The sequence below is a fragment of the Lynx rufus genome, unplaced genomic scaffold, assembly GCF_022079265.1.
Source record: "Lynx rufus isolate CCGP_SWC_20201006 ecotype Redwood Valley unplaced genomic scaffold, mLynRuf1.p SCAF_14, whole genome shotgun sequence".
In the NCBI taxonomy this organism is placed as follows: Eukaryota; Metazoa; Chordata; class Mammalia; order Carnivora; family Felidae; genus Lynx; species Lynx rufus.
The window spans coordinates 38,250,968-38,276,496 of NW_025814828.1; the positions used below are offsets into that span (position 1 = coordinate 38,250,968).

At 45.2% G+C, this 25,529-nt stretch overlaps 1 protein-coding gene across 1 annotated transcript in view; it reads right to left on the reverse strand.

The window, feature by feature from the left end:
• MAOB (monoamine oxidase B) overlaps positions 1-25,529 on the reverse strand; it is a 116,230-nt gene that overhangs the window by 2,912 nt on the left and 87,789 nt on the right. Inside the window, exons 6-13 of the mRNA XM_047076102.1 lie at positions 22,113-22,254; positions 20,336-20,485; positions 18,893-19,052; positions 13,494-13,590; positions 12,394-12,447; positions 8,786-8,843; positions 5,953-6,050; positions 522-633 (exon numbers count right to left, since the gene is read on the reverse strand). Of these exons, the coding sequence (XP_046932058.1) occupies positions 522-633; positions 5,953-6,050; positions 8,786-8,843; positions 12,394-12,447; positions 13,494-13,590; positions 18,893-19,052; positions 20,336-20,485; positions 22,113-22,254 (871 nt within the window). The remainder of the gene's footprint in view (positions 1-521; positions 634-5,952; positions 6,051-8,785; positions 8,844-12,393; positions 12,448-13,493; positions 13,591-18,892; positions 19,053-20,335; positions 20,486-22,112; positions 22,255-25,529) is intronic.

Below are 25,529 nucleotides of genomic sequence, written 5' to 3' on the forward strand. Positions count from 1 at the left end.
TCCATAGTGATCTTTTGGCGTTGGTGGTATAGTGGTGAGCATAGCTGCCTTCCATAGTGATCTTTTGCCCCATAGGGTCTTTTTACTTTGGGTTCCATGACAGATATTTTCATTATTGCTTCCGGATTCAGATGTTCATTGTTCCTGAGAATACTGTTAAAATGGTGTTTCATGGGGCGCCTGGGTGGCTCAGTCGGTTAAGTGCCGGACTTCCGCTCAGGTCACGATCTCACGGTTCGTGGGTTCGAGCCCCGCGTCGGGCTCTGTGCTGGCAGCTCGGAGCCTGGAGCCTGCTTCAGTTTCGGTGTCTCCCTCTCTCTCTGCCCCTCCCCCGCTCGCCCTCTGTCGCTCTGTCTCTCAAAAGTAAATAAACATTAAAAAAATGTTTAAAAACGGTGTTTCATGGATCTTCAGGTGGAGGTTACTGGGGAGTTGGCCTCCAGGATCTCAGACATCTTCGACCTGTTTGTCAGACTCCTGCATTGCCTCCTTCCCCACAGCCCGTGACCCCGAGGCCTTACCTCTCTAGCTGCTCTCTCCCCGGCCTCCACAGCCCCCTCCATGTAGCCACTCCAGTGGGTGGCCGTCTCGGTGCCTGCAAAATAAATCCTGCCCACGGGCTGTCGTAGAACCCTGGAAACAAAAGCAGAGAGGTAAAAGTGGTCAGTCTCAGAGAGTCAGAGAAGAGCCTGCCCGCAAAGACCGAGTGTGGTCGGTTTCCTCCGATACTAAGCATCAGGAGCACACTGGAAATTCTGGAATAAGGTTCACAGCTTCCTCGAGCTATTGCATGGTCCTTGTTACAGACAAGCAACGCAAGCTGAAGTCCCCTCCTGCACCAAGAGCTCACAGGTAAAGGGACTGACATCAGGGGAGTATGTATTTACTGCATCTACGTGGAACTTGGGACTGTTTGAGCCAAGTCATGTATAGCTCCGTTTATGGCTCACCAGCTGTAAGCAAGGTGATACATGTCCCGGTTCCCTACCTGGCGATTCCAGCAATGAACTTGGCAAATCACTTCCTCTCGCCGAGCTCTTGGATTCCCCGTCTCTTAGTGAGCACGGTCCAATGAGTTCTAAGAAGTTTTCTACTGGTGACCGGTAACAAATCTGTGGGTCTGACGACGGCTACAAGACTACCACTCACTGAGCGCCTCCCTCTACCAGTGTTAAGAGTTTTACTGCATTCGGTAACAGTTAACATTTCTTGGGTGCCATTTCTTGGGTGATGCAATTTCTTAATTGCATCAATCCTCACCACAGCCCTGTGAGGTCGGTGCTGTTATCATCCCCATTTTGCAGATGAGACTATGGAGGTACAGAGACACATGTGTGTCATTGGGAAACACTGTCAAGACCCCCCGCCTCCCCTGGCAAGAATGAAGGATTTATTCCCAGCTACTAGCTGGGGGGCGGGGGGGGGTGCTTCCAGAATATGCCTTCTGATGTCAATCCTCTTTGGAGACTGCTGAAGAAAACTGTCTCATCTCAAGGTCATGCCTTCTCCCAGAAGCAGAAGCACTCAATGATCAATCATCATGGGGTGGTAAAGACCTAACCCCCTTGCTCCAACTTGGAACAACTCTCACGGGCCATCCTACCTCCAGAGCTCCCTAGGGGATCAGCTGGGGCCTTCACGAGACTACATCACGGTCCAATTTCTCCCTCTTCCTACTCTTGGTTCTTTCCTCTCACTTCCACAAGCATCGACACCAAGGGCTCTCTCTAATACATAGCTCATGTGCTACCTGTGCTTCAGAGTCTGCTTCCGGGGGAGTCTAACCAGCCACAAAGTCCTTCGCTCTAGGTAATGGCTAATAAGTGGCAGAGCTGGTATTTGAACCCAGGCCATTTGACTCCAGCACCCACAGTCTTAGCCACCTGGTTATATTTCTTCCCTCTACTGAATTACTTGATCCTTTTCAAGAACTCCACGGCATAGCTACTGTTATCATTCTCCCCTTTTTCACATGAAGAAACAGGCCTGAAGAAAGGTGCCAAGAGCCACACTGCTAGAAAATAGCAGAGCCAGGATTTGAACTAGGTCTCCCAGAGGTCCAGGTCTCTGTTTTTTATCCTCTATGCTTGGTCTCGTGTATCATCGTCACTAGTTAGGAAGGAGTGCCCATACGCTATACAACGGGACAAAATTGCGTTAGAACTTGGCTTCTAAGAGGGATGGTTTGTTGCTACCCTGACAAAAACACCATAAGGGGAGCACTGTTATGATGTCATTATTCATCCTATCTTAGGTTTCTTCTTCTTTTTTTTTTTTACAATTTTTTAATGTTTATTTATTTTTGAGAGAGAGAGAGAAAGAGCGAGCCCAAGTGGGGGAGGGGCAAAGAGAGAGGCAGACACAAAATTTGAAGCAGGTTCCAGGCTCTGAGCTGTCGGCCCAGGGCCGGACATGGGGCTCAAACCCACGAACCGTGAGATCACGACCTGAGCCAAAACCAAGAGTCGGATGCTTAACCAACTGAGTCACCCAGGCTCCCCATCAGGTTTCCATTATATCAAGTAAAGGATGTGGATGTCCAGAGCAAACAACCAAACTCTTATCTTGGTCAACCCTGTATGCCACCAAGACTTTTATCAGCAAAAAAATGGGCATGCTTCAATTAGTGGGGTTTTCTTTCATTGGCCCTTACTGTTGCCAAGTAGGAAGTAGAAGACAAGATATTGTAGAATATTAAATACTGACTATAGTGCATGGAATAATCTGGAATGATCCATAGCCAGCATGGTCTGGAGAGCCTAAGGGTATTCAGGAAGGGCTCCCTGCCAGAGAAGGTAAATTTGCTTTCTCCAAGTTCATTAAACAATGTTGCTTTCACCACATGTTGGCTTTTTTCAGCTTGAGGGAACTAACCCCCAAATTGGAAACCCCAGGATGGAAGGCCTGGCCAAATCCTAGAGTGAAATATTAGAGGAGAGAAGAAAGGCTTAGAGAACTAGTCAGGCTAATACGTTGCCACATAAAAATGTAAAAACCAAGAATTAATGTCAAACAGAGAGATAGTTTTCCTCTACTTGCCATGTGCAAATCTTCGCTTGTGGGGGGAAAAAAAGTCCAACAGCTGGAGAAGAAATGTCTCTGCCTTTTTTACCGCAAGTGAGTGAGCAGATGGTATCTATTCACAAAAAAGGATATTTCCACGTATATTCCTCACGGCTTGCTGGAGTAAAATATTTCTTTATGTGTTTCACTGCTTCATCACTACCATTAGTTTTTCTGTCTACCCGGAAGTAAAACTCCTTAAGAACTACGTGTTCTTGGGACACCTGGGTGGCTCAGTCGGTTATGCGTCCGACTTCGGCTCAGGTCGCGATCTCACGGCTCGTGAGTTCGAGCCCCACGTCAGGCTCTGTGCTGACAGCTCGGAGCCTGGAGCCTGCTTCGGATTCTGTGCCTCCCTCTCTCTCTGCTCTTGCCCTGCTCACACTCTGTCTCTCAAAAAGTGAATCAACATTAAAAAATATTTAATTAAAATATTTGTTAAAAAACACATAAGTAAAACATGTGTTCTTTACTAAAGCACTGTCAATACTGCCCCCTGTCTTCATCTGGAAGCAGGATCTTTTCCGTGTACTTCCAGAGTCATGAAGATAACCCTCTCTGCAGTATCTCAAATGTCATAAACCTGAAGGGTCAAAGGAAGATATACTGAGCCTTAGTTTCTACCTTACGAATTGCAGCTAGCGATACGAAGGCTGACACACATCCTTGGGAAGAAATAAAGATGAAAAAAGGGCATTATCATGTCACCACCAATGCCCGACACGATGGGGTCTACATTGCTTCTGTCACGTGGCCAGGGTCACGCCAGTGTGGGTGAATCTCCTTTTCACTCCCCACCATCCCAATGCCAGAGAGACATTTTCTTGCAACACCTTATGGGATTGAGCATAAAACTTGCCAGTCCGTGGTCAGAGATCTAATCGAATCACGAAACCAAAACCAAAAGTGATGCTCTGATCGGCCGTTCTTTGTTGAAAGGGTAAGCTTTGTATTCTTGAATGTGTTCTATGAGGCAAAGGATCCTATTTGCTTTTCTGATTCTCTATTCCCTTTCCAATGTCACCCAGAGCCCAGTCATGCAGAACTCTCCCCAGACAACCCATGAACTTGAAGGACTCCAAGTGTTTGCTCATAATGGTCCATCTGCCCAGGATGCGTTCTCCAATATCTTTCCCCGCCTTCTATACTCCTCAGGTGGTATGTGTATTATGAAGGTTTCTTAGATTGCTCTCGGTCAGGCAAGCCGATCCCTCCCTGGGTCCCCCATGGTATCTGTACGCCCATCTGTTAGAGGACCTACCACAATGTCTGCTGTCCTCTCTTCTCTCAATCCCCACCGCAGCCCCCAACACTGTCAGCTCCTTCACGGCAGGGAGGAATTTTCTCAGTATCGAAGTTTCTAGCACGGTGTTTGGCAAATGGTTGGCACTTAGCCAATAAATCCCGAATGAAGCGATTACTATGGACGTATTCTATACTTAGCATATCCAAAAATGAACTTAATAACTTAATGATCCGGTAGCTAATCAGGTGGTGCTCGTTGGCCCCAGAATGTTCTCATACATGGTATTTTGCCATCTTCAGGAAGATAAGGAAAGTGTTCACCAAAGTCATTGTGTATCTTCTAGGTTTTAATCCTTTGATTGATTTTTATGGACAGACTGATAATCCATTTATATTTCCTCATACTTTCTTTTTTATTAACAATTTTTCTTAATGTTTTTATTTATTTTTGAGAGAAAGAGAGAGGGAGTGTGAGCGGGAGAGGGGCAGAGAGAGAGGGAGACACAGAATCCGAAGCAGGCTCCAGGCTCTGAACTGTCAGCACAGAGCCCGACGCGGGGCTCAAACTCATGAACTGAGAGATTATGACCTGAGCCAAAGTCGGACGCTTAACTGACTGAGCCACCCAGGCACCCTACCTCATACCTTCTTTTTATTGCATACTCCCAACAGGCTTTCCCTCACTACCTTACATTCCCTATTTTGTTTAGATTGAGCTCTTGGCATTAAATTATTGTTTGCTTTGGTATCCTATAATGGTCATAACCAACTGCTAGATCATTAATTCATACCTTGTTGCTGTCATAAAACACAATGATCTAAACACCAATGGGTCCTACTTGGACGCACAACACGTCAATGATAAAAGCTGTTGAATTGTGCACTTTGAGTGAACTGTATGTGGTGTGTGAATCATATCTCAGTAAAGACGTTTTTAAAAAAACCCTCGGGTTGTCATTGACATACGGATTCTCATCCCTCGTACGCCATTTTGTGCTTTCTCATATACCTGCTAAGGAAAGCGAGGCGCAGAGAGAAGCGACCTGTCCAAGATGACAAAGTTGGTTACTGGGAGAATCAGGACTGTACCCAAGTCCCCACACTCCCAGTCTAGAATTCATATTGAAGAACCAATGTATGTCTGAAATGGAGCCTCATTATCCTGACGTTTCCAGAGATATGTCTTTGGGCAGGTCGGCGTCCTTGATGATAAACTTCGAAGCAATTCTGACTTGAGGATTGCTTTTATTCATGCTGTACCCATGCGGGCCGGTCTACGGTTCCACTTAAGGAGATCTTACTGAGCTCTAAACTCAGTATAAAGATAATTCTTCTGACAAGTGAGCCCTCTGACCATCTGAATTCCTGTTCTTATGCGGCAACCTTTGTTGGTTACATTGATTGGGCCCGCTCCTTCAGAGGGACTCAGAGGGCAAGGCACCAGCATGATGGAGAATTAGAATGACTTCACTCATGAGATTCACAAGATGCAAAGGAAACTGGGGATTTCTTGCTCCTTCTTGTCTTTTGTAAGAATTTACCAAAAAAGAAAAAAAAAGGGGGGGGGAAGCCATCGGAACCCATTTAGAGTCTGGATTCAGACTCACGGAATTTCAGTGACAGCTTAGCGCGCTTTTGCTCTACCTTCCATATTGAGTCATGATCCCAGGGGGGAAGTAGGTGGTGTAACAGCCCCCGGAGTATTGCTCCTCGCACCAGTTCTTCTCTTCGTAGTGCACGGGCTGCAAGACAGAAGGACAAAAGCTCAGAGGAGACCCAGAGGAAGCCAGCTAGGCTGGAATAAATCAAACACAGTCTGGTAGGCTTCCTACTGAAGAACCAATATCTATCTGAAATAGAGCCTTCTTAGCCCGATATCGTTAGAGACATGTCTTCGGGAAGCTAAGTGCCCTTGCTAATAAACTCTGAAGAAATTCTGACCCGAGAAAAGTTCTCTCACTTGGTGGATGCATGTGTCAGGAACCGTTCGTCAACTGCAATTGTCTTGTTCCATTTTTAAATTGGTCTTACCTTTTATTTTGTTTTGTTTTATGTATGTATTTACGTATATATTTTTTTATTTTTACTTTTTTTAAATATGTATTTTTGATAGAGAGAGAGACAGCGCGAGAGGAGGAGGGGCAGAGAGAGAGGGAGACACAGAATCCGAAGCAGGCTCTGGGCTCCGAGCTGTCAGCACAGAGCCCAATGCGGGGCTCGAACTCATGAACCGTGAGATCATGACCTAAGCTGAAGTCGGAGGCTTAACCAACTGAGCCACCCAGGTGCCCCTATTTTTCTTTTAGAGAGAGAGAGAGAGAGCAGGTGTGAGTGGGGTAGACAGGCAGAGAGAGGAGGAGAGAGAGAGAGAGAGAGGGAAGGAGAAAGAGAGAAAATCCCAAGCAGGCTCCGCACTGTCAACGCAGAGCCCGATGTAGAACTCGAACCCACAAAAGTGTGAGATCACGACCTGAGCCAAAATCGAGTCAGATGCTTAACTGACTGAGCCACCCAGGCACCCCATGACTGGTGTCTTCTGTTTAAAAATGCTGTTCAAGATGGGAATGTAAGCTGGTGCAGCCACTCTGGAAAACAGTATGGAGGTTCCTTAAAAAATTAAAAATAGAACTGCCCTGTGACCCAGCAATTGCACTACTAGGCATTTATCCAAGGGATACAAGTGTGCTGTTTCGAAGGGACACATGCACCCTAATGTTTATAACAGCGCTGTCGACAATAGCCAAAGTGTGGAAAGAGCCCAAATGTCCATCAATGGATGAATGGATAAAGAAGATGTGGTATAAATATACAATGGGCTATTACTCGGCAATGAAAAAGAATGAAATCTTGCCATTTGCAACTACGTGGATGGAACTGGAGAGTATTATGCTGAGTGAAATTAGTCAGAGAAAGACAAAAATCATATGACTTCACTCATATGAGGACTTTAAAAGACAAAACAGATGAACATAAGGGAAGGGAAATAAAAATAATATAAAAACAGGGAGGGGGACAAAACAGAAGAGACTCATAAATATGGAGAACAAACTGAGGGTTATGGGAGGGGTTGTGGGAGGGGGGATGGGCTAAATGGGTAAGGGGCACTAAGGAATCTACTCCTGAAATCATTGTTGCACTATATGTTAACTAATTTGGATGTAAATTAAAAAAGATAAAATTAAAAAAAAATAAATTAATTAAAATGCTGTTCAAGAGGGGCGCCCAGGTGGTTCAGTGAGTTAAAAAAATTTCTTCTTAATCTTTATTTATTTTTGAGAGAGAGACAGAGTGTGAGCAGGGGAGGAGCTGAGGGGAGGGAGAATCAGAAGCAGCCTCCAGGCCCTGAGCTGTCAGCACAGAGCCCGACGCGGGGCTCGAACTCACGAACCGTGAGATCATGACCTGAACCGAAGTCGGACGCTTAAACGATTGAGCCACGCAGGCGCCCCATACCAGCCAGTTAAGCATCTGACTTTTGATTTTGACTCAGGTCATGAGCTCCCGGTCGGTGAGTTCGAGCCCCACGTTGGGCTCTGTGCTGACAGCTTAGAGCCTGAAGCCTGCTTCGGATTCTGTCTCCCTCCCCCCACTTGTGCTCTGTCTCTCTCTCTCAAGGATAAATAAACATTAAAAAAAAAAAAAGAATGAACAAAAATGATAAACTGAAAAGCCAGAGCAGCCTGACTAGGAGGAAGCGAGCCACGGTGAAGTTGAGCAAGATAAGTGTGAAAGTAATAAGATTAAGCCATGTAGCTGCTCAACTAGGTCACGGTGTGCACTGGGGAGATTTGGATTTAAGAGGCTTAGCACGTTAAACATTCTTAGCCCCCTCATTAGATTTTTCTCACGCTCTAACTGCTCATATGTACATGGGTCCCCATTGTCTTCAAATGCTTCATGGATAACTGGATTTAATAATCGCTTTCAAAAGGTGATTTTAACCCATGCTCGAACGTTAAAGAGCCAGCAGTCCGGTGAATGTAACAAGAACATCAATTCATTGCTTTAAAGACGGAGCAGGGAGGTGGTTACGGCTACTGGTTATGGGCACACTGGGTCCTCTGACTGTCACCAAATGCCCTTACCACACTGCCTCTCTGTCCCGCCCCATCCTGCCTTTATCCACCTGGGTCGGTGGGGGGTTACTACTGGTTTATCTTGAAGAAAATCAAGAGCCAGGAAGAGCTCTGAACTCAGGGTCAAGTGTAGCATCGCCAGATACGCAACAGCGCTGAAGGGTTCTTGAGCTGCCAAGGGCACAGCAGAGATCCATCCTCTCTGGGACAACTTGCAAGCTGACCGGCCCCGTGCAGACCTTCCGAGAAGATTTCCGAGAAAACACGGGCTCTAGAACCCTACTTGCGTGAGCCCCTCCCCAGTAGTCCCTTGAGGACGCAGCCAGATCTCTCTCTCTCTCTCTCTCTCTCTCTCTCTCTGTCTCTCTCTCCCTCGGGAAAGAGATGAAACACAGCCTTACTTGCAAAGCTTCTTGGGAGCCCAGAACTTTTGCATAAAGCTCACAGAGTTTCTTCATCCTATGGAAGGGGGGGGGGGGGGAGAAAAAGACAAAAGTGAAAACGAAGAACAAAAGAAAGTAAAAGACCCTGTGAGCTGTTGCTTCCACTAATCATTTCATTTTAATTTTTCCAAATAAGGCACTTTGTTCTTTTTTAAAAAAAAATTTTTTTTTGATGTTTATTTTATTTTTGAGAGAGAGAGAGACAGAGTGGGAACGGGGAGGGGCAGAGGGAGAGGGAGACACAGAATCCGAAGCAGGCTCCAGGCTCCAAACTGTCAGCATAGAGCCCGATGCGGGGCTTGAACCCACGAACCGTGAGATCATGACCTGAGCCGAAGTCGGACGCTTTAACTGACTGAGCCACCCAGATGCCCCAACAAGGCACTTTGTATCTATTCCAAATGTCTTCAATCTATGAGGTCATAAACAGTATTAAGGGAGACAAAGTGATACGTGGCCTGCATTGCAGGGGGCATCCGGCAATTTGTTTATTCATTCAAGAAAACATTGTGTACTGGGGCGCCTGGGTGGCTCAGTCGGTTGAGCGTCAGATGTCAGCTGAGGTCACGAACTCACTGTTCGTGAGTTCAAGCCCTGCGTCAGGCTCTGCGCCGACAGGGTACAACCTGCTTTGGATCCTCTGTCTCCTTGTCTCTCTGGCCCTCCCCCACTGTCTCTCTCAAAAATAAATAAACATTAAAAAAAAAAGGAGAAAACAGTGTGTACCTCTGAAGTCGGTCAGTCTGCTAAGCGCTAAAGATTCTGGAGGGATCTGGACATGATCCTTGCATCCCCCTTCCTGTCAGCCTCCGCCCCCCAACCAGGAAGTGGCCAGAGCGGAAAGAGGAAACAGCCAGAAAAGCTTTGCATGCCGCTTCTGCAGAACACTTAAATACTAGGAGATTTTGGGCAGGTTCCTTAAACTCTCTGAGCTTTAGTTTTATCAACAAACTGGCATGATTGTTTCCATTCCTGGTGTAAAACCGTGTGGCCCTCAGACCACCACCATCAGCAGGAGCATCACCCTGGGAACTTGTTAGAAATGCGAATTCTGAGGCCCCACCCCAGACCTGCTGGTTCAGGAACAACAGTGGCAGAGCTGGGTTTTCCCAAGCCTTCCAGGCGATTCTCAAGTTTGAGGACCACCGATGTGAAGCACATAAAGGTCCCGGCCCAGTAACTGGGACATAACAGGTGTTCAATAAATGGTGGCTCTTAAGGTTGATTTTATTTTTGAGAGAGAGACAGAGACACAGCCCGCGTGTGGGAGGGGCAGAGAGGCAGGGAGACACAGAAAAGAAGGCGGCTCCAGGTCTGAGCTGTCAGCACGGAGCCCGACGTGGGGCTCAAGCTCACGAACCGTGAGCTCGTGACCAGAGCCAAAGTCAGACGCTTAACCGACCTGAGCCACCCAGGCGCCCCAATAAATGGTAGCTCTTAAGAAATTTAGTTTCATGGGGGAATTGGACATTAGCCAACAGTTAGCATTAGTCAGTTAAGGAATGACATTATAGTTATTTCAAGTCTGATTTTTATAGAACGCTGAAGGGAATCTTACAAATGATTTAGAGTCAGGCAATGACTTTCAAACGTAGCATGACAACCTACGAGAAAGACAGATTATTCAATAAGATGGTACGGGGACAAAGAGCTACCCATGAATGAAACCAAGTTCAAGTCCCCTGCGACTTCTTACACCAAAATATATTTAGGAGGACGAAAGAGCTTCAACATAATAGATGAAAATGAAAAAGTAATTGGAAAATGAGCGATTTTTACGATAATCTTGGAATAGAAAAATCTTTTCTGGGGCACCTAGGTGGCTCAGTTGGTTAAGTGCCTGACTCTTGATTTTGGCTCAGGTCATGATCTTATGGTTTGTGAGTTCGAGCCCCACATCGGGTTTTACGCTGTCAATCCGTGCTTCGGATTCTCTCACTGCCCCTCCCCCAGGCGCCCTCTCTCCCTCTCTCAAAATAAATAAACATTTTTAAAAGAAGTTTTTTCTTTTTTTTTTTTTTTTAATTTTTTTTTTCAACGTTTATTTATTTTGGGGACAGAGAGAGACAGAGCATGAACGGGGGAGGGGAGGGGCAGAGAGAGAGGGAGACACAGAATCGGAAACAGGCTCCAGGCTCCGAGCCATCAGCCCAGAGCCCGACGCGGGGCTCGAACTCATGGACCGCGAGATCGTGACCTGGCTGAAGTCGGACGCTTAACCGACTGCGCCACCCAGGCGCCCCAAAAGAAGTTTTTTCTAGGGGCACCTGGGTGGCTCAGTTGGTTGAGCACCTGACTTTGGCTCAGGTCATGATCTCACGGTTCAGGAGTTCAAGCCCCAGGTCAGGCTCTGTGCTGACAGCTCAGAGCCAGGAGCCTGCTTTGGATTCTGTCTCCGTCTCTGTGCCCCTCCCCCGTTCACGCTCTGTCTCTCTCTCTATCTCTCTCAAAAGCAAACATTAAAAAATTTTAAAAAATCTTTTCAATGTATACAAGACCATTCAGAAGCAATGATTTTAAACATTGATAAATTGAACTTCATAGGAAGTTAAAATTTTACTATAGCATCAAACAAATAAACCATAAACATGGTCAAAAGATAAACTGGGAGGGGCGCCTGGGTGGCTCAGTCGGTTAAGCGTCCGACTTCAGCTCAGGTCACGATCTCGCGGTCCGTGAGTTCGAGCCCCGTGTCGGGCTCTGGGCTGATGGCTCAGAGCCTGGAGCCTGCTTCCGATTCTGTCTCCCTCTCTCTCTGCCTCTCCCCCGTTCATGCTGTGTCTCTCTCTGTCTCAAAAATAAATAAATGTTTAAGAAAAAAAAAAAAGATAAACTGGGAAAAGAGTTGTTGGAGGCACTGTTCCAGGCACTGGAGATCCAGCAGTGAACGGGCCAGACGAAACCTCCTACCTTCTTGGATCTTAATATTCCAGTGGCAATTTTTTTTTTAGGTGCGTGGCCCCATCAGACCTCCATACCCCCGGCCAAGCACAGTGGTGGCCATAGTCCCAGAGGATGGTGATAACAGGCGGGGAAGGAATGCAATTCAGAGGCTCTTAGTTGGGAAATCCGCTTCAGTGGTGGTGTGGGAATAAATAATTGGCGGGGGTGAACACTAACCGCTGGAAGAAACTGCGGCCTCCAGAAAAACTCGTCCCTCTGTATCTCTCATCTGTAACTGTCACACATCACTCATGCAACGACACAGCAGACTGCCCTGCCATGCAGTCATTTAGTCTACCTGGTTGTCTCCTTCCCAAGTACATTTCCTGCCCCTGGGCTATGTCCATTTCTGTATTCAAGATAGCTCCTTGCATGGTATCTTATGTACAATAAACTCACCAAGTGATCATCTGACTACTTGGTTCTCAAAGACCCTCATATTTAACATAGCGCCCCCGTCGCATTGGCGGCACACATATTATTAGGCGGTCTTTAAGTTACAAAGTGTAGTAAAATGGAAAGGCAGGCGAGTAGGCGGAAAAGAAGGAAAGAAGAAAGGAAAGGAGGGAGGGAGGAGGAAGGGGGGGAGGGAAGAAAGAAAGAAGAGTGATTTTTTTTCTTACCTTTCATCTTTGGTAAGACGTGCCAGTTTCCTGGCTTTGTGGGCAAGGATAAATCTAAAACACACAAATAAGGGGGGAAATTAATGGCTGCTTTCATCCTGGCCTCATTTCTACAGCCACACACGTGCCTCGAGTACAATCGAAAAGTTGACCAGAAGAAACACATTCTATACTAATTTATCTTGTTCAATGTTTTACTATTTACGTGCTGCGTCCTTGACATTGACAAGCACCTTCTAGCTTCTGGGATGTGAGGGACTAAACACAGATGATGGCCATAATTTCTGCCTAAGAAAATGACTATGATTGACCCACCTCCCCCACGTGGCTGATGGCCAACAAGAATGAGCCCTTGGGTCTCAAATGCTCATCTAAGGTTGGAGCCTTTTCAACTTCATCCAGCCCTTGCTCTTTGATTCTGTCCCCATGATGGTGTCTCCCTAGTGCCCAGACTTGGAAAATCTGCCTCCATTTGTAGCTCTATAATCGCCTTCAACTTAACAACTGGCTTTGATTTCCCTGTTGTCGCTCGTGCTTCTCTTGGAAATAAATTTGTATATATCTTAGGGCCCATGTCAGTTTCGGCTGCTTCAGGTAATCACCAATCTGGACTGGTTCTGACCACTAAGACATCCCCAATCTGTGCCGATTTTCCCTGCCAAGCAGAGGGCTGAGCCGGCCTTAGATCCTCTCTAGCAGGACTTGGAAAATCTCAGCATCCCACCTAAGTACCATGGATGCCCATACGGCATCCACAAGAAGCCCTTTTAGTAAAACACTCCACATCATCTTTATATTATGCTTTCATAAGAGATAGGCCATCAAAATATAGCTACTCCCCAGCACTAAATACGAAGCAGAAAATGGATACAACAAACTTTAAAATATTTTTAGTATTCTACTTCTTTTCTAAATATCTATCCATTGGAACACATTATTATTTTTTTCTAAAGGCATTAAGAATTTTTCTACTGCCGGATTTGAAGAATAGTGCCAATGGGTAAAAAATTATTTAACAATGTTTGGGGCACATTTATGAAGAGCCTGGGAATATTTTGGCAACACCGAATGGCATCCACACCACCATAAGCATGCCTTACCCCATTATGGCGGCATAGTTGCCATCAGGTTTGGTATCATCCAACGTGTAGGCAATTGGAGCTTCCTCTCCTTCAATAATCATGGTTCCACAGTAATCTTGGAGAAGCGCAAAATGGAAAAAGGTATTCATCACTCTATCAAACTACCCAGAACGGTTACTGCGAAGCATACATTTTCAACTTAAGAAGCCCAAAGAAGCCCAACTTAAGAAGCTCCGTTGGTTAAGCACCCGACCTGTTGGGTTTTGGTGAAGGTCATGATCTCACGGTTCGTGAGTTCGAGCCCTGTGTCCATTCTCTTTCCTTCTCTCTCTGCCCCATCCCCGCTTGCGCGCGCGCTCTCTCTCTCTCTCTCTCTCTCTCAAAATAAATGAATAAACTTAAAAACATTTTTGTAAATAAAAATAAAAAAATAAAAAAAGAAGCCCAAAGGCCAAATATGTTACACTCTCAATAACGAAGGCAGACCAAACTGATGTCAAAAGGAGGGGTAAGTAGCCAACATTTTGTGAAAAATCAAACTGTAGACACCTCTCTGCACAGAATAAAGCAATGTGATGCTATGAATGACTCCAGGCCACAATTCAATAAAATCTTATTTTCATGCTAAGACTGGGTCCTGTCCCGTTTCCTCTTTCATAAGAAATCAGATAAACCCAAAGATGTGTAAAAAAACCAAAACAAAACACTAGTCAATTGTTGTAAAATAGAAGGGACTGAACGTTCACATTTTAGGGGAAGCCACTTAGACTAAGCCAACTGTTCTTGATTTTCTGGAGACAGGGCACAGAGTCCCAAACCCTCATTTGCTACACGATCTGCAGAACAACTCGCGAAACGTCTGCTCATTCCGGGCAAAAGTACTTCTCTCAGTCCCCTCCATCATTTCCTGGCAAATCTGAGGTTGTTTGAACGAACTTAAGGTGGATCTGAAACAAATGTTGTGCAGAAAATGCAATGAGAGGGTTTGAAAAGGAGAAAGAAAAAACAGAGAACGGACCTGAAGGCTTTTTTTGTACCTACGCCTGCTTCTCTCTCTCTCTCCTTCCACATTCCCCCGGCTGTGCACCCGTGAGAATCAATGTCTCAGTCAGCCACTGCACGGAGGAGTGCTTGCCTACCGCTCCAGGGTGCAGGGACAGGAAAAATGTTGAGAAAAGCTGAAGTATGGGAAGAAGAAATGTCTTAAGTCCATCCAAGAACTCCAGAAGATTTAAGGATCCAAGAGAAATAGCCAACGAATCCTCCATTATAAGACCACAAGAAAGAAAAGACAAACAGGACAGGATGTGATAAGAGAAAAGAAAGAGGGGCGCCCGGGTGGCTCAGTCAGTTAAGCGTCCAACTCTTGATTTCGACTCAGGTCAGGATCTCGCGGTTCGTGGGTTCCAGCCCTGAATCGGGCTCTGTGCTGACAGTGCGGAGCCTGCTCGGAATTCTCGCTCTCTCCCTCTCTCTCAAAATTAAAAAAAAAGAGAGAGAGCCAGAGAAAAGAAAGAGTGCACACTGATGGTGTGTGGGTCAGCTGGATTGGACAGAGAGCTTGTGAAGGACACTGGCTGTCCCGAATGGAGGCCCTGCTTTTTGGATGGAGTGGTTCCTTAGACACCTCTTCCCAGAGCAATGCTGGCCTCTGAGCCATGCAGGCACACTGGGCGGAAGTGAAGGAACAAGGGGCAGAGAGAAGAGTCCCGTATATGCCAGGACAAAGAAGGAACTCTTGGGGAAGAGAAGACAATGATTCAGCGAGTAGAAGACATCTCTCTGAAAGAGGTGTAACATTCTCAGGGAGAAAGGAGAAGATATTACAGTCATCGGAGGTGAAAAAGAGGAATATGCACGCGAAAATAATTTAATGGGATTTTTTGAGTGTGGGGGTGTGGAGGGACAAGTTTAGAGAAAACGATCACCTTCCTCTGAAAGAATAACTGAAGTTCACCAAAGACACAACTGAAGGAAAAATAAGGAAGAATATCCTATCAGATGCCAAACATATTATAAAGCCACAGTCATTAAAACAGTACAGCACTGGGGCGCCTGGGTGGCTCAGTTGGTGAAGCCTCTGACTCTTGATTTTGGCTCAGGTCGTGATGCCACAGTGTGTGGGATCGCGCCCCGCGTTGGGCTCTGCAGCGATATCGCGGAGCCTGCTTGGGATTCTCTCTCTCCTTCTCTTTCTGCCCCACTGGATAATATAAATATGTGCTCTCCAAACTGGGATGTGCACACATAGATTGCGCGCCTAGATAGCGGAGGAAGTTGTTCGAAATTCTGGCTTTTTAATCCACCTTTCCAAAAAAGTCTACTTTTGTATATTTTATAATTATAACAATGCATTTTCCAGAGGTCCATGTCCATAACTTAGGAATAAACATATACACTGGTCATCAATGTTTACGTTTTTTTTACGTATTGGGCTACAAACAAAATCTGGAGCCCAGCAACAAAGACAGGGGAAAGGGTTAATCCAGAAAAGCCCCACGTATATATGGGAGTTCAGTAGGCTGAAACCATCATAAACAAATTTTAAAGACAATCTGCAACATATACAGAAAACAGCTGAATAGGGGCGCCTGGGTGGCTCAGTCGGCTAAGCATCCGACTTCGGCTCAGGTCATGATCTCGCGGTCTGGGAGTTCGAGCCCCGCATCAGGCTCTGTGCTGACAGCTCAGAGCCTGGAGCCTGTTTCAGATTCTGTGTCTCCCTCTCTCTCTCTGACCCTCCCCCGTTCATGCTGTCTCTCCCTGTCTCAAAAATAAATAAACGTTAAAAAAAAATTTTTTTTTAAAAGAAAACAGCTGAACAGGCAAAGGATACATAGGTAATTTACAAAATAATTTAATATAGCCTCAACCTTCTTTACAATTTTTTTTAACATTTATTTATTTTTGAGAGACAGAGACAGAGCACGAGTGGGGGAGGGGCAGAGAGAGAGGGGGACACAGAATACGAAGCAGGTTCCAGGCTCCGAGCTGGCAGCATAGAGCCTGACACGGAGCTCGAAACCACAAGCCATGAGATCATGACCTGAGCCGAAGTCGGATGCTTAACCAACTGAGCCATCCAGGTAGTTACCCTAGCCTCAAGACCTTCTTAATGACTAAAACTTACAAATTCTAGGCAGCTCTTTCTGCCCATGGGTCCTGTCCCTGTGCTTTACTAAAATCACCTTTTTTTGCACCAAATAAATAAATAAATAAAACTTACAAATTCTAGATAAATGGGATATTTTCCTCTATTGATCACCAAAATGTTGAAAATGTGATTAGTGGGCAAGGACAGGAACCCTAACAAAATTTTCAAACATCTACCCATGTCAATCGACTTCAAAATGCCATTTTGACAAATTTATCAAAAGGAAGTGGTCCTATACAGATTTGCGGAGCTATGTGAAGAATGCATTTTACTGCAGCATAGTTGGGTAATAGCAAAAACTTGGAAACACTTGACATGCTTATCAAGAGCAGACCTATGCGGTAAATTCTGATGGAGCTGTACAATGAAACACTGTTTATTCAGTTGTTGAAATGAGGTAGATCGATTGCCTGATTTTTATTTTATTTTTTAATTTTAAATAGAATTTATTGTCAAGTTGCCTAACATACAGTGTAGACAGTGTGCTCTTGGCTTCGGGGGTAGAGTCCCGTGATTCATCACTTACATACAACACCCAGTGCTCATCCCAACAAGTGCCCTCCTCAATGCCCATCATCCATATTTCCCTCCCCCCCAACCCTGATCAACCCTCAGATTGTTCTCAAAATGAGGTAGATTTAAATGCACTGATGCGGAGAAATGTCTATGGTGTATTGTTAACTGAAAAAAAGCAAATATCTTGCTTAGTATATATCCCGTTTTTAAAAGAAATGTTTTTGGGGGCACCTGGGTGGCTCAGTCAGTTAAGCGTCCAACTTCGGCTCAGGTCATGATCTCGTGGTCTGTGAGTTCGAGCCCTGCATCAGGCTCTGTGCTGACAGCTCAGAGCCTGGAACCTGCTTCGGATTCTGTGTCTCCCTCTCCCTCTGCCCCTCCCCTGCTCACGTTCTGACTCTCTCTGTCTTCAATAATAAATAAATGTTAAAAAAAAATTAAAAAAAATAAAAGAAATGTTTTTGGAAAAATATAGAACATGTTTATTTAAAATTATATTTCCATGTAAATGTTACATATTATTTAATATATATTTAAAGTATATATATACTTATTTATTTATGAAGTGTATATATATATATATATTTTAATACATATGTGTACACATACATTTAAAGTATTATTGGGGCGCCTGGGTGGCTCAGTCAGTTAAGCAGCCGACTTCGGCTCAGGTCATGATCCTGCCGTTCGAGAGTTCGAGCCCCACATCGGCCTCTGTGCTGACAGCTCAGAGCCTGGAGCCTGCTTCGGATTCTGTGTCTCCCTCTCTCTCTACCCCTCCGCTGCTCACACTCTGTGTCCTCTCTCTCAAAAATAAACATTAAAAAAAATTAAAGTATTACCTGTGCATATGCTACATTTCTAAAGATAAACAACTTAAAGTTTTAGTAGTTGTTCCTTACGGGAGGATATGCCAGGACACATACCATAGGAGAGGGACATTTTTATTGTTTTTGTAAATTTTACTTTTAAGTTTTACAGATTCACTTCTGTAATTTTTTATTTTTAAAAAATGCTTATTTATTTTGAGACAGAGGAGGGGAGAACGTGAATGAAGGAGGGGCAGAGAGAGAGGCAGACAGAATCTCAAGCAGGCTCCCTGCTGTCAGGGCAGAGCCCGATGTGGGGCTCGATCTCACGAAGCACGAGATCATGGCCTGAGCCAAGTCAGACGCTCAAATTGCCTTAATTTAATATAGTAGAATCTCAACACAAGTGAGAGGCTGCCTGGAAATTTTCAGAATCTTATTTTGGTGAATGACTCTATACACTCATACTTTAAAAAACTGTATTAGAAAGTAATAACTACTTCTTTTCTTTTCTTTTTTATTTTAGAGAGACAGAGGGCATGGGGGAGAGGTGGCAGAGGGAGAGTGAGAATCCCAAGCAGGCTCCACGATCAGTATGGAGCCTGATGTGGGGCTCGATCCCATGACCCTGGGATCATGACTTGAGCTGAAATCGAAAGTCAGACGCTCAACTGACTGAGCCACCCAGGTGCCCCAGTAATAACTATTTTCACAAGATTCTGTGGCAGGATAAAGCAAAACTTTACATGTTAAATTATAAGAAGAGTCATATTCCAAGGGACGTGAATTCCGTGAGTTTGCGCCAATATGTTTTATTTGATAGAATTGTACTCAGAACCTGGACTAATGTTTTATACCCAGCATTCTAATAAAACCAGTTACATGCAAATATATGTCTTTGCACCAGGTTTCCCGGACCTTCTCCTGATAATACTCACCCTTTTTCCTCCAGAAGGGCTCTTTATAATAAACTATGCATTTGATGACTGATCCCAAAGGCACGCGAGTGATCAGCTGGTTTCTCATCATGGGCAGAGGGGGATTGAAATGGATCTTCATGCCCAGAATAGGAGGAATAGCACTAATCACATACTTAGCCTGAAAGAAAAACGTGGTTAAACAGAGTTCGTGGGTTTTTTTTTTTTCCTAATGTTTCTCCTTTATTTTACCCTTGGCTCCCTTTGAGTATCTTCTCTTTTTTTTCTCCCCAAAGGATTTAAGTAATCTCTACACCTGACATGGGGCTCGAACCCACAGCCCCGAGATCAAGAGTCGCACGCTCCACTGACTGAGCCAGTCAGGTGTCCCTCAAGTGTCTGCTTAGCAGAAAAACTGGAAGAATCATGTTAAAACCAAAATTAGCCCTTATTGTTCTCTAGTTTGAACCTTCCAATGACTTTCCATCACACCTGGAGTCAAAGCCAAGTCCCCCACACTCACCTCCAAGGCCATGCATGAAATGAACTCCTGTTACAGCTCTGATCTCCTATTAATCTTCCCCTCACTCCTTTGATTCTGCCACTTGACCACTTGCTGTTCCTTCATCATGCCAGGCTCACTTCTACCTCAGGGCCTTTGCACTGGCTGTTCCGTCTACTTGGAACACTCTTTCCTCAGAGAGCCACATGGCTCAACCTCTCATTTTATATCACCTTATGACCTTATTTAAAATTGCATGACCAATCCCCTCACCCTACCTTCTGACACACCTTCTTCTCCTTGCTGATTGATTTTTTTGCCATAGTACTTACCACTATGTGCCATACTTTGTATCTTTTTTTTTTAATTTTTTTTAACTTTTTTAATTTATTTTTGAGACAGAGAGAGACAGAGTATGAACGGGGGAGGGGCAGAGAGAGAGGGAGACACAGAATCGGAAACAGGCTCCAGGCTCTGAGCCATCAGCCCAGAGCCCGACGCGGGGCTCGAACTCACCGACCGCGAGATCGTGACCTGAGCTGAAGTTTGACACTCAACCGACTGAGCCACCCAGGCGCCCCCATACTTTGTATCTTAACCACATATTTGATTATGCCCTTTCTTCTTCACTAGAATGTAAGCCACATGAGGGCAGAGAATTTTATTTTTGTTCCCTGTTCTGTTCCCAGTTCCTAGAAGAATGCCAGACACATAGAAGGCACTTGATATTTATTAAATAAATATTTTCTTTGGTATCTACTTACATAGGAGCCCAATACAGAGGGTTGAATATGATTTTGTAACTCTGCCCTCTCCTCCAATATTCTGGTTCTCTTTTCCCTTCTTTCACACCCTTTTGGCAAAGGGAATGTCTGTAAAGTCTGGAATATTCTTGGCTTTATTTAAGCTTTGGTTATCGATGGGACTCTGGCCACTTCCCATAGTTAAGGGCTCTTGGTTACCTCATACACCTCCTGGTTTAGGGTCTCCACGAGGACATTTTCTCCTGTCTGGTCAATGTGGGTCACAGGCCTCTCCAGCTTCACTTGGTCCCCAAGGAGGTCCATTATCCGCTCACTCACTTGACCAGATCCGCCCACAAATTTCCTCTCCTGCAGAGAAAAGGGGACTCAAGAGATGGGTAGGAAATATAGGAATGGGTTTCAATTATTAAGTTGCTAGATTTTCTCATACATCTCTATGCGACACACGAAAGGTTGCATTTTGCTGTTGCCAATAGTGTCTTCTTTAAACAATTTTTTTAAATGTTTATTTATTCTTGAGAGAGAGACAGAGAGAGAGGGAGAGAGAGCACACGCACGAGCAGGGGAGGGGCAGAGAGAGAGAGGGAGACACAGAATCAGAAGCAGGCTCCAACTCATGAACGTGGGGCTCCAACTCATGAACCGCGACATCATGACCTGAGCTGGTCTCATGAACCGCGACATCATGACCTGACACTCAACTGACTGAGCCACCCAGGTGCCCCCCGCCAACAGCGTCTTTGGTCATTGTTTTCTAACTAGTGATTGCTGGCTTTGGACAAAATTACAGGCCTTCTAACAAGGTGACTGTTTTTTGTGGATTCCCAGGCTTCACCCTCTGCTGGACATCCTCAGCCTGGCCCCCATGTTCCCACCTGCCTGGCCGCTGCCCCTGCCTCATGTCCCACCTGCATCCTTCAGTTGGGTGGCCAGGTCTGGTGAAGTTCCAGTTGCAGCTGGGCCACTGCTTGCCTGAGCGCACCTAAGCCTGTTTTTCCCTTCCTTGCTTCTCAGGCTGAGAACCTCCCTGGCCCAGCTACCCCCAGGCCACCCGACTCTCTGTTGCAGGCTACCGATCTCATCCTGGGTCAGGTGCCTGTTGCTTCTGAATGTTCTGCGTGGCTGTGCGCACGGTTGAGCTGACTGCTTTCTCCTAAATTTTCAGTTCAGTCATTTGTTTAAAATTTTATCTAAATCCAAGTTAGTTAACATAGAGTGTAATAATGATCTCAGTCGGGAGTAGCATTGAGTGACTCATCACTGACATACAACGCCCAGTGCTCATCCCAACAAGTGCCCTCCTCAATACCCCTCACCCATTTAGCCCATCCCCCCACCCACAGCCCCTCCAGCAACCCTCAGTTTGTTCTCTGCGTCTAAGAGTGTCTTATGGTTTGCGGTTCAGTTGAGTTTTTAAAAGATTATTTCAAATAGGTCTGAGACGAAGGAAAAGGAGAGGAACAAAGCGATAGAGGAAATGGACTCAGAGAAGAAGGAGGGGGAGGAGGGGAAGCGGCGGGGGGTGGGGGGAGAATGAGGAAGGGGAAAGAAGGAAATTGACCACCAAGCAGATTATGTAAGATCTCTAATTCACTTCCTACTGGGCCTAGCACAGAGCTTCACACAATGCTGGGGCTCAGGAAGCAAGGAATGAATGAATGAATGAATGAATGAAGGCATGAGTGAATGAATTTTGTGTGGTATGTGTGTTTGAGATTGAAAGTGCATTTCTGACTGCAAAAGTATGTAGAGAGGTAAGCCTAAACTTAAAACCACATTGGCTGCTGGGCTCTCACGCTGTGTACTGAACAGGCTGTCCCTTAACCGAAGCCACTCGGAGCTGCCATCGTGAAGTTCCAACGTCCGCGAGCCTGCCTCCTGCTTCATCCATCGTGAATACCATCCATTCATGATACCAATCTTTTATTTAGGCGTGGTGGTTTTCTGCTGGAATGGTGGGGGAGTGGATGGGTACCTGCCCTCCATTGGTTGTTGAGATGATCCTGGTCGTGCCCCCACACTGCTTCACATACCACAGGAACCAGAGAGCAGAGACCTCGTGGGTCTCCGCAGTGACACACAGGTTCACAAAGAGAGTGGCAAGCTGCTTGGCAGATCTGCTCAGGAAGAAACAAGAGCACAATGAGCAAACGTGGGAGGGCATCTTCTTCATACTCTGGAAATTATTCAGGCAATAAACTTACTTGGCTAACTGTAGCGCAGTTTGGCTGTGTTGTCACTAGAAATCGTCACTAGAGTCCAGTATTATAAAACATGACATCAGAGAGCTTGGGGGAAGGAGGTTTATTTTCCCCTTACCCCAAACGGCTTACTGAGACTCAGCTTGTATTCCATTTGGGGTGCTATCATGATTTCTCTCCATATACCAGCTCCTTTTCCCGTGGTCCCCATCTCAGTTGAAAGGCAACATCATTCACCCAACTGCTAAGGCCAACGCTCTAGAAATCAACCTTGATTTCTCTCTTTCCGTCACTCGCCCCCCAAGCCACTCAATCAGGAAGTCACGTTGTCTCTCGCTACACCACTCCACCTTCACCACTATCAATTTAGCATCCTCTCTTGCCAGGAGTACTGCAATTATTTCTTCTAGACTGGTCTCTCCGCCTCCACTCATCATTGCCTGGTGTCCATTCACGACACTCAAAGCCAGAAGCTTTTTACCCACTCCCCACTGTGGTGTTCCTTCTGTAGTGTAAATCAAGTCATGTCCTTCTCCTGTTTTAAACCCTTCAATGGCATCCTATCAAAACCAGGATAGAATGTGGATTTTTCCCCTTTGCCTGCAAAGCCCTAAGTGATCTAGCCCGGGCCTCCTTTTTCTACCTTGTTCTGTACCCTCTCTACTTCTTTTTTATTTTAACATTTGTTGAGAGACAGAGAGAGAGAGAGAGAATGAGAATCTTAAGCAGGTTCCACACTCAGTGAAGAGCCTGACTCGGGGGTTCAATCCCATGACCCTGGGATCACGACTTGGGCTGAAATCAAGAGTTGGATGCTCAACTGACTGAACCACTCATGTGTCCCCCCTCTCCACTTCTTCTAATGTCTCCTCAAAAAGATGAACTCTTCTGGGTCCATGAAGATGAACACCAGCTCCCACATACCCAGAACCCTGGCATTCTCTATCACTTTACCATTGTGTGGCGTCTTTAGAACCCTTTTTGCTGTCTTAAATTAAATTTCACTGTGTTCTATTGACATTATAATGTGTCCCCCATTATAATATCAATCGATGGGAAGAGGAATCTTAATAAAATAGTGTCTGGTGCATAGTAAGCACTCAACAATTACTTGTTGGATGACTGAATGCATGAACAGTTATCAGTTAAACATTATTTTAAAATTACCAAGAATGTGCAAAGGATATGCTAGGGTGCTGTCCCAACCACAGAAACAGTCGCGAATATTTATTCAGTTATTTTAGTGTCTCATGGAAGATAAGCTCAAAGGATGGATAAGGGGAAAAAAGCAATTAACAGAGCATAGAGAGGTGAACTTTTGCTTGGGGCTGGCAGTTCAATAGCGGAAGGTTATATCGTATCTGGAGGCATACCAGAAAGTGAAGGATCTCATGTAACTCCAACGACTCAGTTATGGCTAACACTTTCTTCTTTAAAAATTTTTTAAGTGTGTATTTATTTTTGAGAGAGAGAGAGACAGAGCATAAGCGAGGCGGGGGTGGGGAGGGGTGGAGGTGCAGAGAGAGAGGGAGACACAGAATCCGAAGCAAGGCTCCAGACTCTGAGCTGTGTCAGCACAGAGCCCGACGTGCGGCTCGAACTCGTGAACGGCGAGATCGTGACCTGAACTGAAGTCGGACTCTCAACCGACTGAGCCACCCAGGCGCCCCTATCTAACACTTCCTAAAATTCACTAGTACAGATGTGTACTCTGAGACATCTTTAATAAGAATCAATCCCCCTTTTGGCTTTGACAGAAAGCGTGCATGATGTTACTCTGCTTATATCTGAGGCAGAGCTTGGCACCTGGTAGCGTTGGCAGTGGGTGGACAGAGGGAGACAATCCCAAGAACCGATGTGAGGTTCAAACCCACGAACTGTGAGATCGTGACTTGAGCCGAATGCTCAACCAACCGAAGCCACCCAGGCACCCCCCTACTCCCTGGTTTTCAAACCTGTTGCACTGAAATGTCGTAACAACTCTATAAGACAGCAATTTGCTCCCAGGTTACAAGCCTGAAAACCGCGTCTCAGAGAGGCTAGTAAATATGTCTTACAAGGTGCACCAAACGGTACGACTTCACACCATATCGTACCTGCTTCAAACCTCATGCTTTTAAGGCCTCGAAATGCTTTATGATGAGCTGACAGTCCCATTAGCCTGAAACTAGTACAATAATCTATGTTGAAGCGGCTTAAAGTTAGTTTCCTAAGATTCCTCATGATAACCGAAGGGATGGCGATTGTTGACCCAGGCTTTCTTTGCAAAGGCAATTTGTGGCATGTGTGTAAAGCAAACACCCCGACATTAGTTTGAAATATTACTTGAGGGGCGCCTGGGTGGCTCAGTCGGTTGAGGGTCTGACTGTTGATTTCGGCTCAGGTCATGATCTCGCGGTTGGTGAGTTTGAGCCCCGCGTGGGGTTCTGCACTGGCAGGGCGGAGACTGCTTGGGATTTTCTCTCTCTCTGCCCCTCCCCAGCTCGTGCTCTCTCTGTCTCTGTCTCTCTCGAAATAAACAAATAAACTTAAAAAAAATATATTACTTCAAAGTGAAAACATTCTTTGCTGTCTCCCCATGTCCTATTTATTTTGTTCCTTGACTTGTAAGTGAACTTGGGGGGCATGAGGTAAGGGGAGTAATAAATAACTAAAATTTAGCAGTGGCCCAGCTAGACGGCCAAGATTAAACACAAAAACACTGCTGCGATTCTAGTTATTATTGTTGCCAACTGGGTGGGAGACAAATAATCCTGGTTTGAAATGGAGGGAGATCTAAAAGTAATTCTCTTTGGAGGGCCAGGCCATTCCTAATCCTTTATTTGATTTGCTCTGGGAGCTTTAGTGAGAAAAGAAATGAGAAGAACAGGTCAAGGAAGCTTGTGCAATAATATTTTCATGTTCTTTGCCCTGTTGACTTTTTAGAAGATAAATGTTATTATATTTTTCTACATGAAAAATACATACACATTATATAAAATTTGGAAAATTCATAAAATAAGAAGGTGAGGGAATGAGTATCTTCCATATTTCTGCCCCCCAAAAGGTAATCACTGGTTTCATTTTGGGGCTTTTTTTTAGTTTACAGGCTTTGGAAAGTGTATTTACATAACCTTGACCACATTGTAAATTTAACTTGTTTCTGAAAAGTACTTTTTTTTTTTTGAAAAACACTTTTTAAATGGTAATAA